Source organism: Marmota flaviventris, chromosome 9 (genome assembly GCF_047511675.1).
Source record: "Marmota flaviventris isolate mMarFla1 chromosome 9, mMarFla1.hap1, whole genome shotgun sequence".
NCBI classification, from domain to species: domain Eukaryota; kingdom Metazoa; phylum Chordata; class Mammalia; order Rodentia; family Sciuridae; genus Marmota; species Marmota flaviventris.
Genome location: NC_092506.1, coordinates 123,808,225 through 123,833,085, shown reverse-complemented (window position 1 = coordinate 123,833,085; position 24,861 = coordinate 123,808,225). Strand labels below are relative to the sequence as shown.

The 24,861-nt window shown below is 31.8% G+C and overlaps 1 protein-coding gene across 1 annotated transcript in view; it reads left to right on the top strand.

The window, feature by feature from the left end:
• The window catches only part of LOC139707011 (cadherin-18-like), a 146,533-nt gene that overhangs the window by 106,456 nt on the left and 15,216 nt on the right, over positions 1-24,861 (top strand). Inside the window, 3 exon segments of the mRNA XM_071617004.1 lie at positions 3,166-3,352; positions 8,635-8,758; positions 14,480-14,597. Coding sequence (XP_071473105.1) covers positions 3,166-3,352; positions 8,635-8,758; positions 14,480-14,597 — 429 coding nt within the window.

Genomic DNA, 24,861 nt, shown 5'->3' with positions numbered 1-24,861 from the left:
TTATAATAAAATGTCCATATGACATATCTTCTCTACAGACTCAGTAAAATATCTATCAAAATAAAATGACATTTTTACATAAATAGAAAGCAACAATTGTAAAATCGAATCAAAACCACAAAAGACCCTAAATAGTCAGAACATCTTTAAAAAGGAGAGCAAAGCTAGATATATTTCACTTCCTGATTTCAAACTATATTGCAAAACACTGCTAATTAAATAGTATGGTTTTCACATAGAAAACATAGACCAAAGGAACATAGTCATGATCTTAGAAATAGAGCCCCATGTATGTGGCCAATTAATCTTTATCAAGGAGAAACAAAAGACAAAATTGTGAAAAATACCATCTCTTCACAAATGATTCTGGAAAAAAATGAACATCTGCATCCAAAAGAGTAAAATCAGACTCTTACCATATCCATACATAAATAAACAGTCATATTTAGATTTGAAACTGTAAATCTCTTAAGAGAAAACACAGGGGGGAATCTTGGTATTAGTTTTGTTAATGACTTCTTGATTATAACACAAAAAATGGATATGACAATACAGATTGTAATAATAAAAATAGGTAAATGAGGCAATGTCACATTAAAATAGTTTAATTCAGAAAAGGAAACAATAAAAATGAAAATGCAGTCTAGGAATGGGAAAAGTCTTTGTAACCAATATGTCTAATATGACATAATGTTTATTTCCAAAACACATGATGTATGCCTGAAACTCAATAGTAAAGCAACACGTAAGCTTATTAAAAATGGGCAAATGACAGTTCACAATAGCTAAACTACGGAGCCCAATGAGATACCCATTGACAGATGAGTGGATAAAGAAAATGTGCCATATATACACAATGGAATAGTAGTCAGTCATAAGGAATAACTTTCTGACTTTTGCTAGAAAATGGATAGAGGATATAATGCTAAGTGTCATTAGCCAAACCCCAAAAAACAAAAAAGCGAATAGAAGGTAATCCACAATAGTGGAGTGGCGGGGGTTGGGGGGATAGAAGTTCAGAGGATGAGATAAAGGGAATGAGGAAGGGAGAGGGGATAGACATAGGAAAGACAGTGGAAAGAATCTGACATAAGTTTCTTATGTACATATATGAATATAGGTCAGTGAATCTCAAGTTTGTATACATCCATAAGACTGGAGTCCTAATTAGAATAAGATATATTCCTTGTTTCTATAATTGTATCAAAAGGGACCCTACTGTCATGTATAACTTTAAAGAACCAATAAAAATGGGCAAATATCTTCAACATTTTTTCAAAGATTACATATAAATAGACAAACTGGATATAAAATGATGCTCAAGGTCACAATCACCAGGGAAGTGCACATCTAATCAACAATAGGATATCAGCTCACATTTGTTAGAATGGCTAAATTAAAAAAAAAAGTTCTGGTGAAGATGTGTAGAAATTAGAACTCCTTTATACCCTGATGGTAGTAATGCAGAATGGTGCTGTCAACCCAGATTATAGGAGGGAGGTTCTTCAAAAATAGAACTATTATATGATACAGCACACCAACTTTGGGCATTTATCCAAAGGAATTTAAAATAGATTCTCAAAGATATTATCACCCCCATGTCCATTAAGGCACTATTCACAAAAGCCAAAATGTAGAAATAATATATAAGTCAACAGACAGACTAGTGAATAGAGTTAATAGAAAAATAACATTCATACACATAATGAAATATTATTCAGGTTTTAACCACAGGAAATCCTGCAATTTGTGACAGTATGAATAAACATGAAAGATGCTAGGGGAAGTGATATAAGCTAGTCAAGTAAGCACAAATATTCCATGATTACAATTAAATGAGCCTTCTAAAATAGGCTCATCTGACCAAAGAACAGTGTTGTGATTGTCATTCAACGCAGGGGGGAAATGGGCAGTTATTAATCAAGGCTTATAACTTCTAGAGATCTGCAGTTTAATATTGTGCTTTAAAAATGCTGTATTTCACACTTTAAATTTTGTTTAGGCTGAATTTCATGTTAGATGTTCTTAACATAATTTTAAAAAAGAAAACTGCATATATTAATTAGATGTAACTTAATTTTACTATCAGGCCATATCCAATGAATGATTTTCAGACAAAAATTATTTTCATTGAAGAAATACGTTTATCAGTCTACAGTCTAATGTTATCCTTCTATACTGCTGAAATAATGTTAATTTATTCTTGGATGAAATACTTTATCAAATTGCATTTGAATTCAAACTTTGTTATTTATGTTATTCTTTTGGATTTGCAACCCAGTGCTTTGATGAATACATTTTTAACTTATCAGTAGGAATTTTTTTAAAAAATATGATCACTAAACTTTTATAATTGTTCATAAATGGTTTTGACAAAAGTCCTAGTCAATATTTATTATTAGAAAAATCCTTAACAAATTCTTGATATTGATTATTATCAGAAAACTTTATAGAAATTAATAGATTTACTATTTCTGACTACAGAAGATAAACTTTTAAAACTATTAATACTTTATAAATACTACCTTATATGGCCAAAGTATGTACTTTCTCATTCTTCAACTTGATCATCAATTTAATTTTAATTTTAATAGATATTATATTTGTGACTATTATAAAGTTATGTCAAATAATTTCAAGAAGTTGATGAGGAATATATGGTAAACAAACATATAAATGCATAATTATCTTTGTCATGGCTTATGTATTGCACTAAATGGTTATACACTTATAATATTACTTTTCTTCTCTTCTTGATTTTTCTGTTTAATTCTCACATTCCTAAACTTTTATATTTGAACTTTACATGCTATATGAGGGGAGAAATAAATTGGAATTGCACTAATAGCTTACTAAATTGATTTTTGTTCAATATGAAACTGGAAACTTAACTACTCTATTTTTCTGTCACTTAAAGAGGACAGCAAATAAGATATTGTATGTTAAGGTATACAGGTTCTTTTCATGTAAATTGTTTTCCATATATCTTAAAGTTCATATAAACCTAGTATTTAATTACTAATTAGTAAACTAATATTTTAAATTCTGAAAATGATTTGTTTATTTCCTAGTTTAACATTTATTTGAATGCAAAATTTAAATTTTATAATCTTTTCTTATAAGATGACTTTATGAACATTATTTTTAATATTAAATATTTTCCAGAGCACTATCAACTATATGTTCCTGAATCAGCTCAAGTTGGCTCAGCTGTTGGGAAAATCAAGGCAAATGATGCTGATACTGGCTCCAATGCTGACATGACCTACTCCATTGTGAATGGTGACGGTGCTGGGGTATTCTCCATCTCCACTGACAAAGACACCAGAGAAGGAATCCTCTCCTTAAAGAAGTAAAATAACATACATGTCGTGATTCACACAAATCACTAATCTTTCAAAGAATGGAAATTTGCTAGAGGTATGAATAAGCCATGTATTTTCTCTTTGTAATATTACTACATTTTAATTATGGAAGTGTCAGAAGATTTGGATCCTCTCTCAGAAAGCATACTTTGATAAAACGAGAAGTCTGATGCAGAGTATACCTGGACCGTGTCTCTCCTTACCTTTGCTGTGTTTCTCATTGCTCAAGTCTACCTGAATTGTCCCAGTGATACCAATCAAAAAATAAGTATAATTCATTTCAACTAAATATAAAGGGTTAAAAATGTCCTCAAAATAAAGCCATGATGATTCTGTAATAACAAAAATGGGCAGCTTCCATAGCATTCATGTATCAGTTAAAAAAAAAAAAAAACGTAACTGTAAATAATCTTAGAAGTAAAACTAAGAATTTATCAAAATATTTGAGTGAAATACATAAATAATATAAACACTTGTAGAAATCTTATTTTAAAAATGATACCTCGTTCTGATCTTAAAAATTCAGATGTAATTTCAAGGACAATAATAACTTTTATTTTCTGAATCAACTAATATGTGTGATAGGACAGGAAAAGGAGTGTGCTAACTTACATGCCACACAGAATACTTAGTATGAAATTTGGAGATACAAACCCACTGGATTACTTTAAAACTTAATATTTTTATTAATGCTGTTAATGTTCAATAGAAAACTACTTGAAAACTTGAATGGCAAAATCCATACCTGAATGATATTTAGCTTTTAAATGTCTTTGGCATTCAATTGTGAGATCCTTTCCCCATCAATGTTTAGCTTTTCCAGTGTCTACCAGGTTTTGGTGCCTTTTATTTTTTCCACCATTTATCTTTTACTTTTGACATATAGAATATTTGCCTTTATTCTGTTTCTTCTCCTCTATCTCATTCGATTTCCAAATACTGTAAATTCTTGATATATAACTATTTGTCCTTCTGTTTGTTTTCTCTTATTAATTTTTTTCCAAAATGCCACATAAATTAATGAGAAGATCTCTAACTCATCTATTTTTTTGTTTTCAAATAATACATATTTGTGTAAAATATTTTAGAACTTTCAGATAAAAGCTTTATCATGAATGCTAGCTCTGTTAACACCATTCCTCATAAAGAGGATTTTCTGATTAATACAAAACTACTGTTTGCTAACACCCATTAAAGACACAGCCTTCTGCTTGATTTTCATGGAGTCATGAAGTCCGTGTCAGTGAAACCATTAACTTTATCCTCCAGTCTTATTTTGTTTCTAAGAATCTGGCATTTAGAACAAAACTACTACTTTTTGCTTTTAAGAGTACATAAGTCTCTTCTCTTTATAACCTTAACAGTGGAATATACACAATTTGAAGAAAAAAATTTCAAGTGTATTTCCTATTGCCTTGTGTTCCTCTCTTCATGTATAGTCAGATCTTATTTTTGCAATATAGGAAAATTGAGATCCCTAGTTTGTGTGTGTGTGTTTCTGTCTGTCTGTCTGTCTCTCCTCTCTCTCTCTTTTCCTCTCTCTCCCTCTTAATTTTCTTCAGTAGGGCTGCAATATTCAGCATTTTAATAAGTACTTCAAGTGATGCTATTGTAGAATGTGTTCGAACACCAGTTGATAAATTGGTATCATAAAGTTATTTGTATTGTGTTAAATCTTTTCAATACTTCTCCTAGTAATTATATTGTTATATTGACTTAAGATTGAACCTTGACTAGTGGTGGAAAAAGAATAAGAAGCAAGATTATGGAAAGAAAAAGAAGGAAAACATACCACCTCCTATGGGAAGCTTTGCAGTAAATGACAGGGAGAGGTTTTGAAGGCTGTAGATGGATTTGGTGGGACAAAGATTTTAATATTAAGAAGAGAGACTGAAAACAGACAACAGTGATGCCAACAGGAGAATAATTGATTTAAAAGGATGCCCTGGTGATAGAGGGCATCCTTTTAAATCAATTATTTACATCAAGTTTTCAAGTAGTTTTCTATTGAACATTAACAACATTAATAAAAATAGTAAATAGTAAATGGAATCTTGATCACAGGTAGATGAAAACAGCTCATTTATGACAGTTTCTTTCCTATGCTGAGACAAGTGAGGGACAGGAAGAAGACGGCAATGGATACAGGGAAGTTTGGATGATATAGCTGGAGAATGTGGAGGGTTTTCTTGTCTTGTAAGTCCTATTACCTTATAAAATAGGAAATAACATGCAATTATAGAAACTGAGCAGGGTGGTGAATAGTTTCTCTATATTCAAGATCTGAAGTACATGTAAACATTGGGGCATTGTAAAAAGTGGGAATATCTTCCCACATGCAGAGGAACGATCAATCTAATGGCTGCCAGATAAAAAAATGAAATTGAAACTATGCACATGTGTGCACATGTGTTTAATTAACATGCTTCATTCCCTTTTGCACCCACTCAAAATGAATATTTTCAAGAAGAAATGTTTTCAATTGAGCAATAAGTACTGATGATGTATTAAAAACAACCCCAGTGACTCAGGAGGCTAAGACAGGAGGATTCTAAGTTCTAGGCTACTCTCTGCAGTTCAGCAAGACCCTGTCCAAAATTTAAAAATAGTAATAATAATAATAATAATAATAATAATAATAAGAACTGGGGATTAATGTAGTTCAGTGGTAAAGAATCCCTTGGTTCAATCTCCAGTGTGAAAAAAAAGAAAAGTAAAGAATCAATGCATTTTACCCTTCAAGAGGGACTGATTCAGATGGCAGGAAAAGGATAAAAATCATCCTTAAAACCTGTTTCTTATTTAATCTCTAAGGCAGCTCAGTTTAGTCAGCAAGGCAGAAAGCTAATCTCCTCGAAGATCAGAACCTGAACTACTCTATAAACCAGCCAGCAGGGGCACCTGTACATCCATGTCCATATCATTCCCTCATCAGAAAATTGCCAAGTGGAATTCTCCGATGCATGACGTGGTACATTGTAAATACACTCTGGTAACTTTCATTCATTGTTTAATGGAGCCTGACTGGGTGGAAGGGTGAAGAAAGATAAGGATGAATGCAAGTTGGTGTGCTCTGTCCTCTGACATCCTCTGTTGCTCCGGATGGACTTCTCTACAACAGTCTCTCTCAGAAACTATTTTTATGGTTCCTGTATCAATTTGCATTCTTTATTGCAGTTGTTCTGAATATTAACTCTTTTATTTCAAGACTCTAATTTACCCTGTCCCTTTTTAGTGAATACCATTTGTACTGCCGCTTTCCTTTCCCTAGGTTATTCAATTGCTCATACAATGCCTATTAATTTAACTCAAAATATTACTGTTGTGATTTATGTCAAGGAAGTACTAAGAGATACAACCTTTACTGTGGAAACAAAAGCAAATCTTGATCTTACCATTTATATCTATGACTTCATCTAATTCTTTGAAACTTCACTTATTTTAAAAATGTACTAGGTGATTCTGAAAAATAGATAAAATAAGGTGAAAGGATGGTCTAAGCTACGTCTGACTCATAATCATTCTACTACCTCAGCATCTCCTTTACTATCTCTCTCATTCTCTATTTAAAAGGGAAGTTTTTTCTCCTGAACTTGAAGTTCTCTGCCCCAGGTTCCACAGTCACTGGGATTACAGTGTGTGCCAGTTGTCTGATTAACATTAATCTTGTTGTGTGTGAAGTGGGGAAGGGACTGGGGGCTGAACCCAGGGCTCCCCTGCTTGCTAGATAGGTTCCCTAACCCTGACTCATATTCCCAGCCCAAAGCACATTTGCTTACACTTTCCATGCCACTCCATTTGGTCCTTTAGTTGGCCTTTCTATTCCATGTCATCAACCACCTGGATGCACAGGAAGAAGAAAATCCCCTCTGTCTGTTGAATCACATATGCTTGCTTTCCTCATGTTTCTGTTAATCTATTTCCCCTTCCTTTTTGGGAAGCAGCAGGTTCCTTTATTCTTCACAGTTCAAGTTAAATACTGTTTGTGTAAGGCATATTTCCAGGTGTATTTCTGTCAGGAATCTCCTTTGAACCCTCTTTTTTGTTTCATGTATCATAGTATGCATTACCATAATTTTTCACTGTACACAAAATGAAATTCCATATCCACAGCAAAGATTCTGCTTCTGATAGAATAAGACATTTTTTCATTAATTCACTCTAAATTACCTGTACTGAAAATGCATTCTTGCCTATAACAGATGTTAAAAATTGCTAAAGCCATGTACTGTGTATTTTTTAAAAGTTATAATATATTGTGTAAAAGACCATTATATCATTTCATTTTACAAATAATTTGAGATTAACCATAAGAATAAACAAATGTTAGAAATATTTTTTTTTAATTTAAATGAAAAATAACTATGGGTAAATGGAAGAAAGATCAATAGAGGAAAGGGAACTAGAGATGGGAGAGGGAATGGGAAGGAGATGTGTTGCAATGTGCATTAAACAAGATATATTCCATGCTTTAATTATGGCAAAATGGATTCTACTGTCATGTATAACTAAAAAGAACCATAAAATTTGAATAATTTCTAAGAGAAAAGCATGAAATATGTTCAACTATACCCATAATAGACTATCCCAAATACCAATTTTTTTTTTGTCTTTCAGATTTTGATTATTGAGATTTTCATTGTTATTTCCTTGTTTGCTTTGAGTTCCAAAAAAGGATCAGGCTCTTCTTTGCTATTGGTTTTAAAAACTGTTGGACTGTGAACAAGGAGCAAAAATCAAGGCATCCTACCCACTGGATGTATAGATTTCTAATTCAAATGCACTGTAAAATAGGAACATTTATTTGAGAATTTACTATTGAAAAAGTTTTTCAGGCTTATTTTTTATATTTTTAAATTCTAACATTTGAAATATTATTCTGTATTATGGTTTGGATGTGAAGTTTTCCCCAAAAGCTCCTGTGTGAGAAAATGAATGAAGGTTTAGAGGAGAAATGAGTGGATTATGAGAGCCTTAACTCAGTGAATCCCTGATGGGTAACTGAAGGTGAGTAGGGTGTGGCCAGAGAAGTGTGGGGGGGTACTGGGGGTGTGCCTTCAGGCTACATAATTTGTATCTGGTGAATGGAGTCTCTCTCTCTCTCTCTCCCCGCTTCCTGCCTACTTTCTGAGCAACTTTCCCCCACCACACTCCTCACTTTGAGCCCCAAGAAAGAGACCTGGTTATTTATAGATAGAGACCTTTGAAACTTTAAGGACCAAATAAACTTTTCTCCTCTAAAATTGTTCTTGTACGGTTTTTTGATCAGAGCACCAAAAGTGATGACTAAAACATTCAGCTTATCTAGAGGCTCTGGAGAGAAGAATCCAAATTTCAATGCAGTGGAATTCATCACTGTTTTCCTAATGACTTTTGACAGGAAGTCGTATCAGGCAAATTTTGTTTATGCTATTTCATCTACAGGCATGACTATTGACAATTGTTTTAAAATCATATATTTTTACAATATAATTTAGTGTATTAGCTGTAAATAAATGTCTTGATGAAACATCCTGAAGAATTTGATCTATATATCGATGGCTGTTGGTATGCATTTACATATATGAAGCCATTTAATTTTTTAATATAAAGCACATATATAGAAATGAACATACACATATCCACTGGCATATAATTATACAAACATAATATATAGTATATTAATAAACTTTATATATATATATATATATATATATATATATATATATATATATATATATATAATGTGATATATACTTAAGTTATTTGAATTGAAAGATCTTTGTATTCATTTTCCCATGATTAATTGACAATAAATATGTCAAAATGTTTTCTTATATTTTCTATATTAATGTTAATCTGTATCACGTTGATGGCCTCAGCTATGTGGCATTTCTGAGAGAATTTTATATAGCATAGAAAAGTGCTGTCTTCATCTCCAAAATGAAGACAATTGTCAGAATTTTAGGGCTTCCCTAAACCTAAAATTCTATGAGTTTATGACTAAATAAATTTCAATTTTTTTAAAAAAATATATAAGTTACATTATTACATGAAAGCCATCATAATTTTGGGAAAGAACTATGCCATAACCTGCTTATCTTAGTTAATACTCACTGAACATGGTGTAGTTATTTCACAAACCATTGTATGAAATTCTTCACTATTCTTATTCTGCATCTTTCGTTGGATATTTATTATTGGTTTTAAGAGAGCTATCACAAGGCTTAGCACCTCTAAATTCTAATATATTTTGATAAAATTTTGCGGTTACTATTTTAGCCACCAATTTTGCCCTTCAAATTTTAGAATGTTCACATGTGAGTATAATTAGATTTTATTTTTTGTATGTGTGCTAGAAATTGAACCCAAGAGGGGCACTTTTTATTTTTATAATTTTTATTTTTATTTTGAGACTAGGTCTTACTAATTTGCTTAGGACCCAATAAGTTGCTGAGGTTGGCCTGGAACTTACGATCGTCCTCCCTCAGGCTCCAGACTTGCTCGATTGTAGGCATACACCACGATCCAGGCTACAATTATGTTCTTTGTATTGTTGCTTTAACAATTATTTTTAACTTTTTACATCAAAATAAAGTTGTACTTTGATGTAAAAAATCATTTTAAAATATTGCTTGTGACAGCTATATTTAAACAAATCATTACCAAGATATGTAGCTTTGTTATTAAAACATTGCAGAAGAAAACGGTCTGGACTTTTCTAATGTTTAATTTTATAGACTTTGAATCCTTCAACCTTATGTTAACAGCATTTTTGGAAGAAATGTGTTTTGACTTCATGTGTTTTGATACAGAGTTGGAATAGGAAAGGGTTTAAACAATGATTTCTGAAATAAGATTTTAAAGTGGGTTTGCATTGCCCAACTGTACAACAAATCTTCTTTCTCTGACAATGGCTTTCAGAGTCACAGATATTTCTATTATGAATGCTGTACATCTAATCCATCACTGTGTTGCCATGGCAAAGAGATTGGCCTTTTATGAAAGTTACCACCACATACAACAGACTTCAGGTCAACTCAGATGACAATGTAAACAGTAAATGATAGTTCTCAGAGTTAATGTGTTTTCCCATTCTGGGAAAAAAAAATATTTTAAGTACTTTTCCTGAAGTAATATTAAAAATAATGCCACATGTGCATGAAATTTGAAATCAATTCCTAAAGTAGAGTGTTTCTTTTAGGTGTACCAAATATACCTAAGTGAGAAACCTTAAATAAGACAGTCCTTTCTAATATATGTGTTAAGTTTCATCTGTGCTCTTTTTATTTTTCATTAGAAAGAAGCTCTGAAAATATTACATGAAAATCATTTTATTATATGATAATAACTGCTGCTACTTTACATATAATTTTATCAACTATGTAACTTTGTATGAAAAAATAAGCCAGGTAAATAAAACTTTTATAAAGTATAAATAAGAGATAATTGAACTCACAGAAATTCATATTCTTATTTAATAAATTTATACAGAATCTCTTCAATATTATATTATAAAGCAAACTGATTAATTTAGAAACAATGTTGTATATTCCCTAGAACAGACAGTATAGTACTTAAATTTATAACACTGATTTTTATTTCTAATACAATACTCTCACAGTATAGGATTGTGGAAAATAAATTTTAAAAAACAATCACATTTACTAAGATTATTATCAATTTATTTCCTGCTTATTATTTATCAATCTGAACTATCAATTTGATTTTCCCTCTTTGACTTTGAAAAGTAGACTAAATGTGTGACTCTACATCTGTTATACCATTCTAAATAATCAAATTATTATAATATGTATTAACTAGATCATGAGTATATATTAGGAAATTTTTGGGTGATGTTCAAAGAAATGAAAATCAAATATGAAATTTTAAGGCATTTCAGGTTACAAAGTAATATTACAGAGAGCACAGGTATCACAATGTGCATAAATTACAACTCTGGTAACAGAAGATCCTGGGTCATAGAGAATTGGCAATTATCTAGGTATCTCTCAGAGATATCTCTAAAATCACAAACATGCAAATTTTCCATGTACATTTTCTGTAAAAATTCTGAAATAATAATAACAAAAATCCTGCTTTCTTAATGAAATGAAGAAGACAATTCATAAAACAGAAAAGTTGAATATGATATCTCAGACCAAGAGAATATCTTAGGATTCAGGACAAAAGTAGACCTATCATTTCAGGTTTTTGAAAACATTTTGCAGAAATTTTAAGTAAAAATTTAACTTATATGACCATTCATTCTATAAATGTTAATGATGAATGGGATATTCTAAAGCAAAATGTAGTAACTGAAACATTGTTTCTTATGCTAAACGGACTGGGGATTTTTTTCTCAAGGAGAACAGATCTGTTTTAAGCACACGCCCTATTAGGGTCAGATGTGAATGGTCTATATGTATCTGTATAAGAATGGAAGGATGCTTTGGTAAAGATCACACACACACACACAAACCCCAATATTAAAAATGAAATATAAATTATATAAGTCTACCATATTGAATAATCTCACATTTGTAAAAACATTAGGAAAACATTTAAATATTTATAAACTAATGGATAGAAAGGGAAACAATACCAAAGACCTAAAAACAGCATACTACAGGGACACAGCCACATCAATGTTTATAGCAGCACAATTCACAATAGCTAGACTGTGGAACCAACCTAGATGACCTTTAATGGATGAATGGATAAAAAAAAATGTGGCATATATACACAATGGAATATTACTCAACACTAAAAAATAACAAGATCATGGCATTTGCAGGGAAATGGATGGCATTAGAGCAGATTATGCTAAGTGAAGTTAGCCAATCCCTAAAAAAACAAATGCTGAATGTCTTCTCCAATATAAGGGAGGTGACTCAAAATGAGGTAGGGAGGAAGAGCCTGAGAAGAAGATTACCTCTAGATAGAGAAGAGAGGTGGGAGGGAAAGGGAGGGAGAAGGGGAATTGCATGGAAGATGGAAGGAGACACTCATTGTTACACAGAATACATGTATGACAACGTGACGAAAAAGAAAAAAATTGTGTCACATTAGATTGGGTAGAGAGAAGTGATGGGAGGGGAGGGGAGAGGAGGGGAAGGAGGGAATGGAAGAACAGCAGAATAAAATAGACATTATTATTGCTGTGGGTATATACGTGACTGCATGACCAATGTGATTCTGCAACCTGTACACTCAGAAAAACGAGAAATTATACCCCATCTGATTCAAATGTATGATATGTCAAGATCATTGTACTGTCATGTGTAACTAATTAAAACAAATCAAAAAAAAGAAAAGGAAACAATACTACACATGTGATAGCAAGAAACATAAAACAGCTCATTCCCTCTGAATTATTTGTTCTCCATCAATATCTCTGAGATCTATTCTGGGATAAGAAGTGACTTTGCAAATGCATCTTCATGCTATAATGTGTCATAGAGAAAACAGGATGGCAAGTTGCGGAAGCACAATGAATGAGGAGTAGGGCATGGAAGGATGTTTCTTTTTGAAACAAGGGAAAACAGAGAGAAAGCTATGTGTTTCTGCATGTGTATATGTGTATGCTGGTATGTACCACTGTGGGCCATGGGGATGGGTTAAGAGAGTTATGTTTGCTTTAAATAAGTGTATTTATTTAACTCTGAAAACAAATTAGACAAATTGATTTTGTCTTTATTTCAACCATATACTAATTAACTGATGTGCAGAGAATGTAAGTACAGCTCTCAGTTGGCAGGGCACTCTGAACTCTATTTGAAGCTTTTCATGCACTTGAGGAAAATGGTCAGATTGTATCTGATTACCCATCATACATTCTCCTACTCAGAGGCAAAACAAATGGGAAAAGATCTACCTAGAGAGTAGTTGCTCTTTAAATGGAAGAAGAAAGTTCACCACCAACCACATGAAGTCTTCGGCTTCAAAATGTGCAGGAGTGAGTCTTGGGACATGTGGAAGAAGGTGATCCCTTCCACATCTGGAAGCACTTGGTGACTGTCATTTCCTGAGCACAAATGCCTTTTCTGTTTTCCCTCCCCCTATCACTCTTCTGAAGTACTTTTTCATGCCCTCATCTTCTTCTAATTGTCTCAATATGTGGAGAAGATTTGGGTTTCAACAGTGACAATGTTAGGTGAATTATTTCTACTGTAAAATATTTAAATTGGATAAAATATTTTTATAAACATATCACATTTTGCAATTGACATAATACATTTCATAAGCAGAAAATACAAACTTATTGTTTTCTTTTTCCTCTCTTTGTTTTTAATTTGTCTAATGCATGGCAGGAAAAAAAATAAGGAGACACATAAATGTTTAGGATATAAAATTTTAAAGGAGAGAAATATTGTTTTGTTTATTTGCTTGGGTATTTGTTTTTAAAACTACAATGGCCACAGCTACTAGAATTTGCTTTGATCTTGTACCACTAGAAATGATTTATTTATATACTCTAATTTAGTGTTCTCCTTAAGGTGCACTGAATCCAGATTTTAGATTTGTTTTCTCTTGACCACTAAAGAAGAGAAGTTCTTGATAAATCACCAAGGGTTCCGATTTTGCCTCTGCCACTATTTCAGAGATTTGGGACATAGCATGATATTTGTGAGACTCTGGTTGTTCACCAATAAAGTACAGGAATTGGATCAAGATCTCAAAGGCCTTGCAATATATACTTAAAAAAAATTAAGCATCCACTGCTTTTGTAATTACTGACAGAAACCCACATATACTGAGAGACTGTTCTACATCAACACTGGGGTGTTTATTTTTGTGCAAACAATGCTTTACATCTCTCTAAAGAGGCATTCACACAAAACTTTACATATAATTGGCCCCAAGGTATTATGAGTATTAACAAATATTTTAAAGTATCTATACTCTGGTAGAAAAAAATCTGTAAATGAGTATAAATTATAATATTTTTTCCCTCTAAAATCCAATACAATGGAGAACAAAGTAATTGGTGCTTTCATGAGTTTAACTTTAAACAATTGATTTGGAAAAAGAATCTTTAAAAATCCTTGTAACAACTAAAATTATATGGCATAATTAAAACCAAGGGAATAAGCCAAATTAAATTTACTATTTAGTATGCTTCTCTTCTTTAGGTTATTCATACCATCAGTGCCACAGATAAAGATGATTTTGCCAATGGACCAAGGTTTAACTTCTTTCTCGATGAACACCTATTTATCAACCCAAACTTCACCCTTAAGGACAATGAAGGTGAACATAAATATATTTTTTCTGTGTGTTTTTTGCTATGACTTAATATGGAAGATGTCTGATTAGTTTTTCTTTATTCTTATATACCCACAAACAGCTTGAAAATCAGCATTCAGTGTCGAGTTGATGTTAATGTGTTATGATCTGTGAATAGCTTGTATTTAAAATTGAGCCATATGTACAAATAGTTTTCTTTGAATTTATTCAGAAGCATTCCTTTAAACAAGAAATACACAAGTAATATGCTCTTGGGCAAATTTTAAGAGAAATCTAAGCTGACAAAAATGTTTATGCAAGTTGCTACAACTGCTAGGAGGTAAAAATATTTAAATTAGAAAAAATGAAAAATATATTCTAGAGACAGTTATGAATGGAAATGCAATGTTTGAAATCATCTATATTAGCAAAGCTATCAGGAAATATATGCTGGGGAAATTATATTTCCTTTTGTTGTTAGGAACATTTTCCAGAGTATAGGTGGAAATATGCATAATTGTGAGGTGTTATGGAAGTTTTAAAAATCATTTTTGTTTAATATTCTGTATTGAGGGGAGGAAGAAATACCGTAATTTAGTAACTAAGAAGATTCATCATTATTTGGATATTTTATTTGGTGGATTCCTCATAATCTAGACAAACAATAAGCCATTCAGTTTGTGTAGCTTTCTAATTAGCATCAACATTTTCCTCCAAATTAACTTTTATCATGATTTTTTTTCATGCTGGGGATTGAATACAAGGGCACTTAAGCACTGAGCAACATCTCCAGCTTTTTTACTTACATATGTATTTATTTATTTAGTTAGTTTAAGACATAGTCTTGCTAAGTTGCTTAGGGTCTTTCTAAATGGCTGAGGCTTGTCTCCAACTTGTGATCCTTCTATCTTAGGATCCCCAGTCTCTGGGATTGCAGGCATGCACCATCATACATACTGATCATATTAATCTGGGTACTGTTGAGATTTAATAATTGCCTCAAATTGACATGAAGGAAAATGTTACATAAATTGTGGAATCAACATTTAATTTTCTTTTGGTACACTTCTACAAAAGCATTTTTGCCATTATCCTTGAGTGTCTTTAAATTTTACTAATGAGTATATACTACAGTGTGAATGCAGCCATAGGGTTCATATGAAATACACATCTTCATTGTCTCTCCCATTTTAAGTAGCCTCATGGTCTACTCTGCTTATAAGGATATATATTTGTGTAGAATAAATTGCATTTAACTCATCATTGTAAATTTACTTACATCTGAACATCCTATGCTATAATCCACATATGTTTAGTATATAAACATGTGAATTTTAAAAAAAATTCAGATTTTCCTGCATTCCAAATAAATATATAATTGGAGGTAGCATTTAACTTTCTGCCTTAGTAGACTGAAATCATATTCCTTCAAACTATGCACTCATTGTTGAAAGGATATATGTGTGATTTCTTAAGCAACTATTTTGTTCAAGCAAATGAATGCTTAAACTGGTTAATCTTTTTCAAGTGAGAGGAGCCTGTCGACAGTTGTATAAGGATGTTTTAAAATATTTTAAAAAATATCTTATAGCTTTTGAGGGTTCAATAAATTATAAATAATAAACAATTTACCTTCAGTAGAAAAAAACAGTAATTCTCTTTAAAAATTGTATTAATGCATAGTTTAAAATGTGCTTCAGCAGAATGTCTTGGTTGCACTATAAAAGCTGAACTGCTTAACCTCTTGAGCCTCAGTTGTGACATGGATTATTCATAATTAGAAATACTACTAAGTCACCTTAGAAGAACTAATTGTATATAAATGAATTAGAATAATATAGTTTATTCACAAAGAAGAAAATTATTAATAATAGTGTAAAATATTCAAATTAGAAATCCAATACTCCTGTAACTGGGGTGCTTGAGCATTATATTATATGAATTCATAGACATTCACACGCCCCTAGAACATAAAATTCAGTCCAGAAGAAAAAAAAAAAAAAAAAAAACTTAAGACCATTATGTTTTTGAGCCTACTGCTTAAATGAAAGTGCATATTCAGAGACACAAAAGAAAGCACACACAGTCCCCAAGCCAGGGCATCTAATCAGAAAGCCATAGTTTAGCAACATATCCAAATACTTTATGGAAAGGATGAGGTAAGAAACACAGATATATCCAAACAGCAGAGAAAGAAATGTATATTGCTGTGTATGATAAAGATGAAGAATTTTAATTTTCAATAGGGAGTTAGATTAAAAAATATATATCAAAAAATAAATTCACTCTAAGTAACAAAGATACTCATAAATGAAAAGCATTTCAATAGAAATATTTAGTGTTCTGAAAATAAAGAAATAATATCTTTATTCAAAGAAAAAGGAATTAGCTGGGCACAACTGTAATCCAAACTACTTGGGAAACTAAGTCACGAGCATTGCTAGTTCCAGGCCAGCCTCAGCAATTTAGCAAGACACCTGTCACAAAAAGTAAAATAAAATAAAAAACGTTGTGGATGTACCTCATTGACATAGAGCCATCAAAACTAACATACAAACAAAAACAAATCAGAAATTCTTTAGATAAAATGAGAACAATTACAGAAGACAAATATATGTATAAATAATTGGAAAATATTTATCAAAATAAGAATGAAGTTTCTAAACATATTGTAAACTATATAAAACTACATGGAGAAGGATATAGAAATTTATATATATATATATATATATATATATATATATATATATATATATAAATTTATGTAAATTTATATATATATAAATTATATATAAATATTTTATATAATTTATATATAAATTATATATAATATTTATATATAATGATATATATATTATCATTTATATAAATGATAATTTATATATTATATATATATAAAATATATAAATTATCATTTAATAGTAAATTATCATGTGTGTATAAGTATACATATTTTGATGATATATCCATGTGCATGTATACATAGACTATATATCAATTATAACTATATTCATTAAATATATAGGAATTATGAATAACTAAGTAAATAATTAATAAATTTGAAATATATGGTTAGGAATAATACAGATGAAATTCAGAAATGTGGTCAACTGTGGGTGGAAATGAGAAGTGAAATCAGGTGGATATTTATGCAATGTCTTATTTTTCTGAGACATATCTAAACAAAAGTAGCATTATAATATATATAAAGTTTGAGTGGTAGTGTTTTCTTTTAATTTCTGTATGAGTGAAAAGTTTCACTAAAATAACTAAAGCATGTTTGTAGCACAAAATAGGAACTCACTTACTCAACTAGTGTGAACCTGAACACTATTTATGTCAGTTTCTCTAAGTGTTGATCTCTTCACAAGTATAGTCAGGATCTATTTCCTGCCCTCAAAAACATCTCATGTGATACAGTGATCACACATGGAATGGTACAGAGAATAAGCATGATGCACAGTAAGAACAGATAAGATATGTGCCTGTTCTGGAATAAGATGAGTGAAATTTATCAGAATAAGGGCAGTGGCTAAAAGTTTTAGACAAAAGATTGGAAGTCACAAGGTCCTAAGGTGGGAAAAATCACGGGAGTAGACCAGGATTAAAATTTCACATGATGTCAACAGCTATAGAAAGTGGACATAAAATTAAGAGGTGGTGAAAGGGGCAGGCTGTAGTCACTTTCACAGTTTCTTAGACTATGGAAATAAATCTTCCAGTCTTCTCCATTTTTATGATTTCAATCATAACTGCATGGAAAGTATGGAAACTATTTAAGGGAAACACTGTAATTTAGTGTGTCATGCCTTAAGACCTGAAGATTTTCCTCTTCGTGAATCACAGTACCACAACTTCTTCAAATGTTTATATCCTCTCCTCAGAGTGCTTGTATGAGACAACAATTTTCCATAGTTGGTGTGTTAGTCATCTTTTCTATTGCTGTGACCAAAAGACCTGACAAGAACAATTTTAGAGGAGTAGAAATTTATTTTGGGTCTCAGTCTATAGATGGCTGTCACCATTCCTAGGGTTTCAAGGTGAGGCAGAGCATTATAATGGAAGTGTGTGGAGGTGGGGAGCATCTCTGAACATGGTGACTAGGAAGCAGAGAGAGAAAGAAAGAGAGAGAGAGAGAGAAAGAGAGGGAGAGAGGGAGTTCCCAAAAGGCACACCCCCAGGGAACTAGAGTCTCAGCCACACCCTACCTACCTACAATTACCACCTAGTTAATCCCTATCAGGTGATTAATGTACTGATTAGGTTAAATCATTCATAACCCAATTCTTTTACCTCTAAACTGTCCTTATTCAATCACACACAAGCTTTTGGAGGACATTACACAACTAAACCATAAAACCTGGCATTCATCCTTTCCTACCTTGCAAGCAAAAGCATTAATTACCCTTTGGTTCTAGACTACAGCTTCTAAAATATCTGTGTAATAAATAGCCCTGGAAGGTACGGGATGCCTTTTAAGAACAAAGGATATTTTTATTTACTCTGTAGTTGAATGAGGATAAGGACTTCCTTAAAACACTTTTTGGGCATGTTTGCTTGCAATTCATTACAAATGATCTATGATTTCCAAACTCAAGATTCTTTAGCAGGCATACAAACTCATTGTGTGCACACAGTGCTCCTGGACTCTTGCACCTCACTATTTTCACCCTAGATTGCTAGGGAATTTATATGAACAAGTGTCTATGCTGTTGATGTGGACATGAGGAAAAATTCCTTCATCTCTGCTCCAGGAACATGTGTCTTCCCCAGTCACCTTAAATTATGGTAGGTTAATTTATTAGCTTGAAAGCTGAAAAAAATCTCAGATAAGACCTTTCACAATTATTAATACATCATTGAACTAAACTGTACTAGAAACTTCTGTAAAAGCATCTATATATTTATAACTTATTAATATGTGTATACTATGCTAATTCCAGAGGCAGACATTTAGAGTATTTATGCCTAGTAACAATAAGGTAGCTAATTTCTTCAAACCAACTAAAAAGATCTTCATTCATGTAAACTCTGACAATATTCCCTGTGTAATAGCCAGAACAACTTGCAAAATAACCAAATTAAAAACAACATTTCATGTTTTTCTAGATCTCTCCTCTCCCCATTAGATCTTTCCTGCCTTATGTTTTCTACCTCATTAATTTGGAACCTGCAAATTTATCTTAACATTGCAGAACAAAAGTCTTCTTAAATGTTCCATCTTGTTTATAAAAAACATTCTTTATTTTGGGCCTAGTTTTTATTACTCACTGTGACATATGCTGGGAGTATATTGGTAGAAACACCAGCATGGAGCTAATGACATACTTAAAGACGCAGGAGTCTTACCAGAGAAAATATATGCACTCAGAAAAATGTAGACCAAATAGTCCATGCTTAGCCAGATAGTCATTTTTTTTTTTACTTTTATCTACAAAAAAAACGGGGAACTTTTTTCTTTTGCATTTTTTCCCTATTTTTAATGTATTATTCTTGTGATTTTTAACAACAATTGTCAGACTATTCTAATCCTTTTAGCATATCTGTGTTTGGTGGGTGAATGTGGAAGGAGACAAAACTCGGATATATAGTCTTCATTCTTGATGTGTCTAATTACTTGCAGTAATTACTTGAAACTGGCTAATCATGGAGAACAGAAATTTATTCCTCAAAATTGTGGAGGCTGGTGTATGGTTAGGGAGCAGTCTCTGCTTCCAAGATTAGACTTGATTATTTCATCCTCTATAGGGAAATAATTCTGTCCCTGACATGGCAGTAGGGCAGAAGAGAGAGGGCCCACACAGCAAGCTGCTTTTATTGTGGCATTAATTCACTCATGGGAAATGGATCCACCTACCTCCTGGTAATATCACCACCCAACACTTTATTGCTCTGGTGCCCAAGTTTTCAACACCTGAATGTTAGGGCAGAGATGACCAAGCCTTAACACTAGAAGAAGCTTAAATGCTAGTGTATTTCTGTAGAGAATATTCATTGTTTATTCTTATAAACAAGCATAGAAGGGATTTTCACTTTTATCCAATCAGAGTTTTAACTGAGACAAGGATGATTTGCAGTTCTGTTTAGATGAAGTTTATCCCTGCTTTGTTCCTGTTCCTGGAGCATGCCACTCTAGGACTCTTTACTGAGAGTGTGCTTGTGGTCCCTAACTTTTACCATTGTTTGTTCAACAGCAAGATATAACACTATACTTTTTTTTTCTTCTTCAAAGTGTTTCAGCTAAACTTTTTTTTCTTAAATTTTTAATTTAAAAAAAATATGCTTTAGGAAAAAATCTGCCTTGTATTCAGATATGAGACCCATTGGTTTCCAATTTGGTTCCAGATCCAAGAAACTTCCAAATGCTCTTCTAGTTTCTGTCTCAGTACGTAACCCCAATCTCTCATTAGTTATTAGTATAAGCAAACAGATTGCATGGAAAGAGCAGCTCAATTTAGATAATGGGTCAGGATGTCAGATAACAGTATTTGTAGCATAAGAATGGATTCTTCCTCTAAAATATTTACTGGAATAATATGCTTGGATAAATAAACTTGGCCTATGTATGTATCCTGAATGTCATCTCCAAAGGAGAGAGGATATGAGGATTTTAAGAAAATATTTAGGTCTGGTTTAAATTTACCATCATCATTTATTTTATTAGGAGAATCCCTGGGAACTTTGTTTAAACAACTTACCTAAGTGAAAGATCACAGAGCATGGAAGGGATGAAATATGTTGAAGGACAGAAAATCAGTATGTATTAAAACATATTATATGTGCTAGAAAGGAAAATAAAATCTTAATTAGACATAAATATGAGACTGTTCACACTGACACATGAAAACATGGACAATGAACAATTTAAAAACCTGGTAGGGTGAAAAAATTCAAATGGATGCTGCTTTAAGTGGAATTAGTGATCAGAAAGAACAAAAGGAGAAGAAACACAGAACAGTGTTTCAGAGGTTGATTCTGCAAACAGCTTGTCTTTCTGGTATCTCTACTAATTAAGTATGAGGCCAACCATGTCCCAGCCCTGGCTTTTACCATGACTCAACATTGTCTTTGTAAAATTTAGATAGGAGGATGGTGATTAGTGTTATTTTTATTCTTGCAAAGATAGATTAAATTACAGAGAATTTGGTATCACATGATATAATGTAGTCATAAAATGAACAATACAGATAAATTAAATAGAAAAAGCATTATTGAAGAAACAAACACCCTCAGTGAAGGAAGATTTTGGTTCAAGATTGAAATGATATAGATATCTCCTAGAGAAATCCTTTGACATAACAAAATGTAAAATAATTCTATAAATTTCCAGACAATAATTTAAAATTGTAAAGTGATCGGATGTAGTAAAAATACTCTAAAATTACAAGAGCCAATGCCCATTTAGTGACATTTGAAAGAATAAACTAAAATGAAAGAATTATCTTCCCATCTAAAATATAACTCACTTTAAAATTAATGAAGGGAGTGTACAAAAACTTTATGCATCAGTGAATATAACTGTATAAATTAACATAAAATTTAATTAGGAAAAATATATGGACTTTTTGCAGGCAAATTAAAATAAGATAAAATAAGAATGTTAAAGTATTGAAGGTAAATTCAAAGTATGAATTATTCAATACATGATTATTAAACATCTGCCAGAAACAATGAATTGAGTATAATGAATAGAGCATAATCAAATAAAAGCAATAGTAATAAAATAATAGACTATATAGTACTTTTTAGAAATATCATATGCACTTTGATTATTTTCAATGGGAACTTATTTATTGATTGATTTAATTAAAAATGAAAAGCTTTTTAAACATATACTCATGCAGTTCTATCTCCTCCATCTCTGTTCACACCTTGGGCTCAGCATGGCCATTCCAAGCACTCCACCTGCTCTGTATAACCATTCTTCCTTGCCTTTCCTGGAGAAAATTGTCATTCAACTAAGAGAAATTCTATAGTCAGCTTTTAACATTAGTTTTCTTGCACTTCTTAATCTTTCAAGTGATATTACTTTTTCCAGCATAGAAAGCAGTGAACTAAGTAGGCAGAATGTGGGGACTTAGAAAACATATCTCCTGCTTTCCAGGGGCTTGTGATCTAGTCAGAAAAGTGAGGCTGACATGAAATGCAACTTGCATTTGAAGTCAGTGGAATATCAGTAACTTCAATTACTACAAGTTTTTAGTTTAAAAGATGAAAGCATCATTACACTTTTAAGGTAGAGTCCATTCTTCCAGGCAGAGTAAATCAGAGTACAGTTTCCAACTAGGGGAGAGTTTAAGAGAGTACCAAGATGAGGAAGGCATCATCAGTCACACTGGGGAGAAAAATCCATCCAGGGAAGTGCAGCAAAGCAGAAGCGAGGTGACATTTTAATTCACCCTTGAGTACAGATTGTTATGCATCATTCTCTATTCTGTGCTCTCAATAGATACATTGTCATTCATTGCTTAGTTGCTTTAGTACCAAATTGTAGTGAATAAAAAAAAAACATGATAAGCAAAAAATCTTTAATATTTATCTGGAAATGTATTGTTCACAAATTATTAAATATTAATGATTGGATTTGGATAATTACCAAGTAAGTAAAGGATTTATTTTAGCAATATATACTTTAAAATGTATATTGCAAATATTTTTCTTTAATAATGGCCTTATTTTTACTTTACTATATTGGTAGTGACACAATTTTATTGAAATTTACAACCAAAGTTTAGAAGTTAATTTTAAAGTTAGAGCAATAAACATATGAAATGTTTTCTGATTCAAATGTATATTTCTGCTATTATCTTCCCTTAAATTGTAAAATTTTCATTTTAGCACCAAAACATTCTATTATATGATTTCCCGTTCTTATTCTCTATAGCAAATAAACTTTGGCCATAAAATCTCAGATTTTTTAAAATTTTGGCTCAAACCAAGATTCTGGACTTAGAATACTTTGTGCATGCATTTTGTAATATATATCCTAATCCCCTAATATAAAATCATTCCTCTACCATGGCATGTCTATTCTGTTTCATGATCTTCATGCTGTCTCTTCAGGAACTAGGCTTTATTTAATGCAAGAAGATTTGTCTGACTTAAGTCTTAAGCTTAATTCTAACTGTAACAGTACATTTGTAAATCACAGATTTTTGTAAAGAAAGAGATTACAATAAGTATACATGTCTATCTCTCTTTGTTTACAAGGTTCCAACTCAATTTATCTTTCAAATTTATTCTTTAAAATTCTTTGATGATTTGCTACCAAAAATATTATTAGTGTTGGTCCCTAAGTTCTTTTATTGGATACATATATTCCAATTTTAATAGACCTTCATATTCTTTTAAAATGAATTCATTTTAAAACAATAAAAATGCTATGAAAATTATCATTTACAATCATATTTACCAAGATTTTGTAGACTGCCTGTGCTAGTCAGTTTTCCCTCATGGTGACAAAATACTTGAGAAAATCAGTGAAGGTTCATGATTTGAGAGGTTTTAGTCTATGTTGCTTGTTCCCCTTGCTTTGGGCCTGTAATGAGGAAGAACATTATGGAAGGTGTGGTGGAGCAAAGTTGCTTGCCTAATACCAGCTTGTAAGCAAAGAGATAGAGGAAAGGACCAGGGTCCCATATACTCTTCAAATGCTCAGTATCCATTGGTCTAACTTCCTTCCAATAGGCCCTTCCCCTAAAGACTGCACCATCTCCCAAAGTCTTTAACAAACCTTGTCCTTTTAACCTTCTTCCAATATTTCTAATATTTTGGTTTTTGTTTTGCTTCATAACTTTTCATTTCTTTGCAATAAAATACATTTATGCTTCTAAAATAAATATATTGGCTATTATGTTTCTTTATAACTTTTAGCAAAACATTTAAATGCAATCTAAAACAAAAAAGTTTTTTGTTTGTGTTTTGGGAGAAGGGAGGCTATTTAGGGTTATTAGAAGAACTTTAAATTTCCATCGCTATTAGAAGAACTTTAAATTTTCCATCGTTATGATAAAGCATATTTTCAATGTTGATATTGACTATGCAGCTGTTAAAAACCTTTGCTCTCAAGCCCTTTCATTCAAAATCTACTATGAATTAGTTCTGAAATACAGGTACTTAGGTTGACACACATTGGAAATCCTAGTAGTTTTTAACATGTTCACTTCATACATTTCAGCATTGTCAGATCTGAAGCAGTTTATATTCCCATAGTTTATTCTTGTCCTTCAAACAAGAATTCACAGCTGGTGCGGTAATGTACTTAATTTAGCTACAGAGAATGACCATT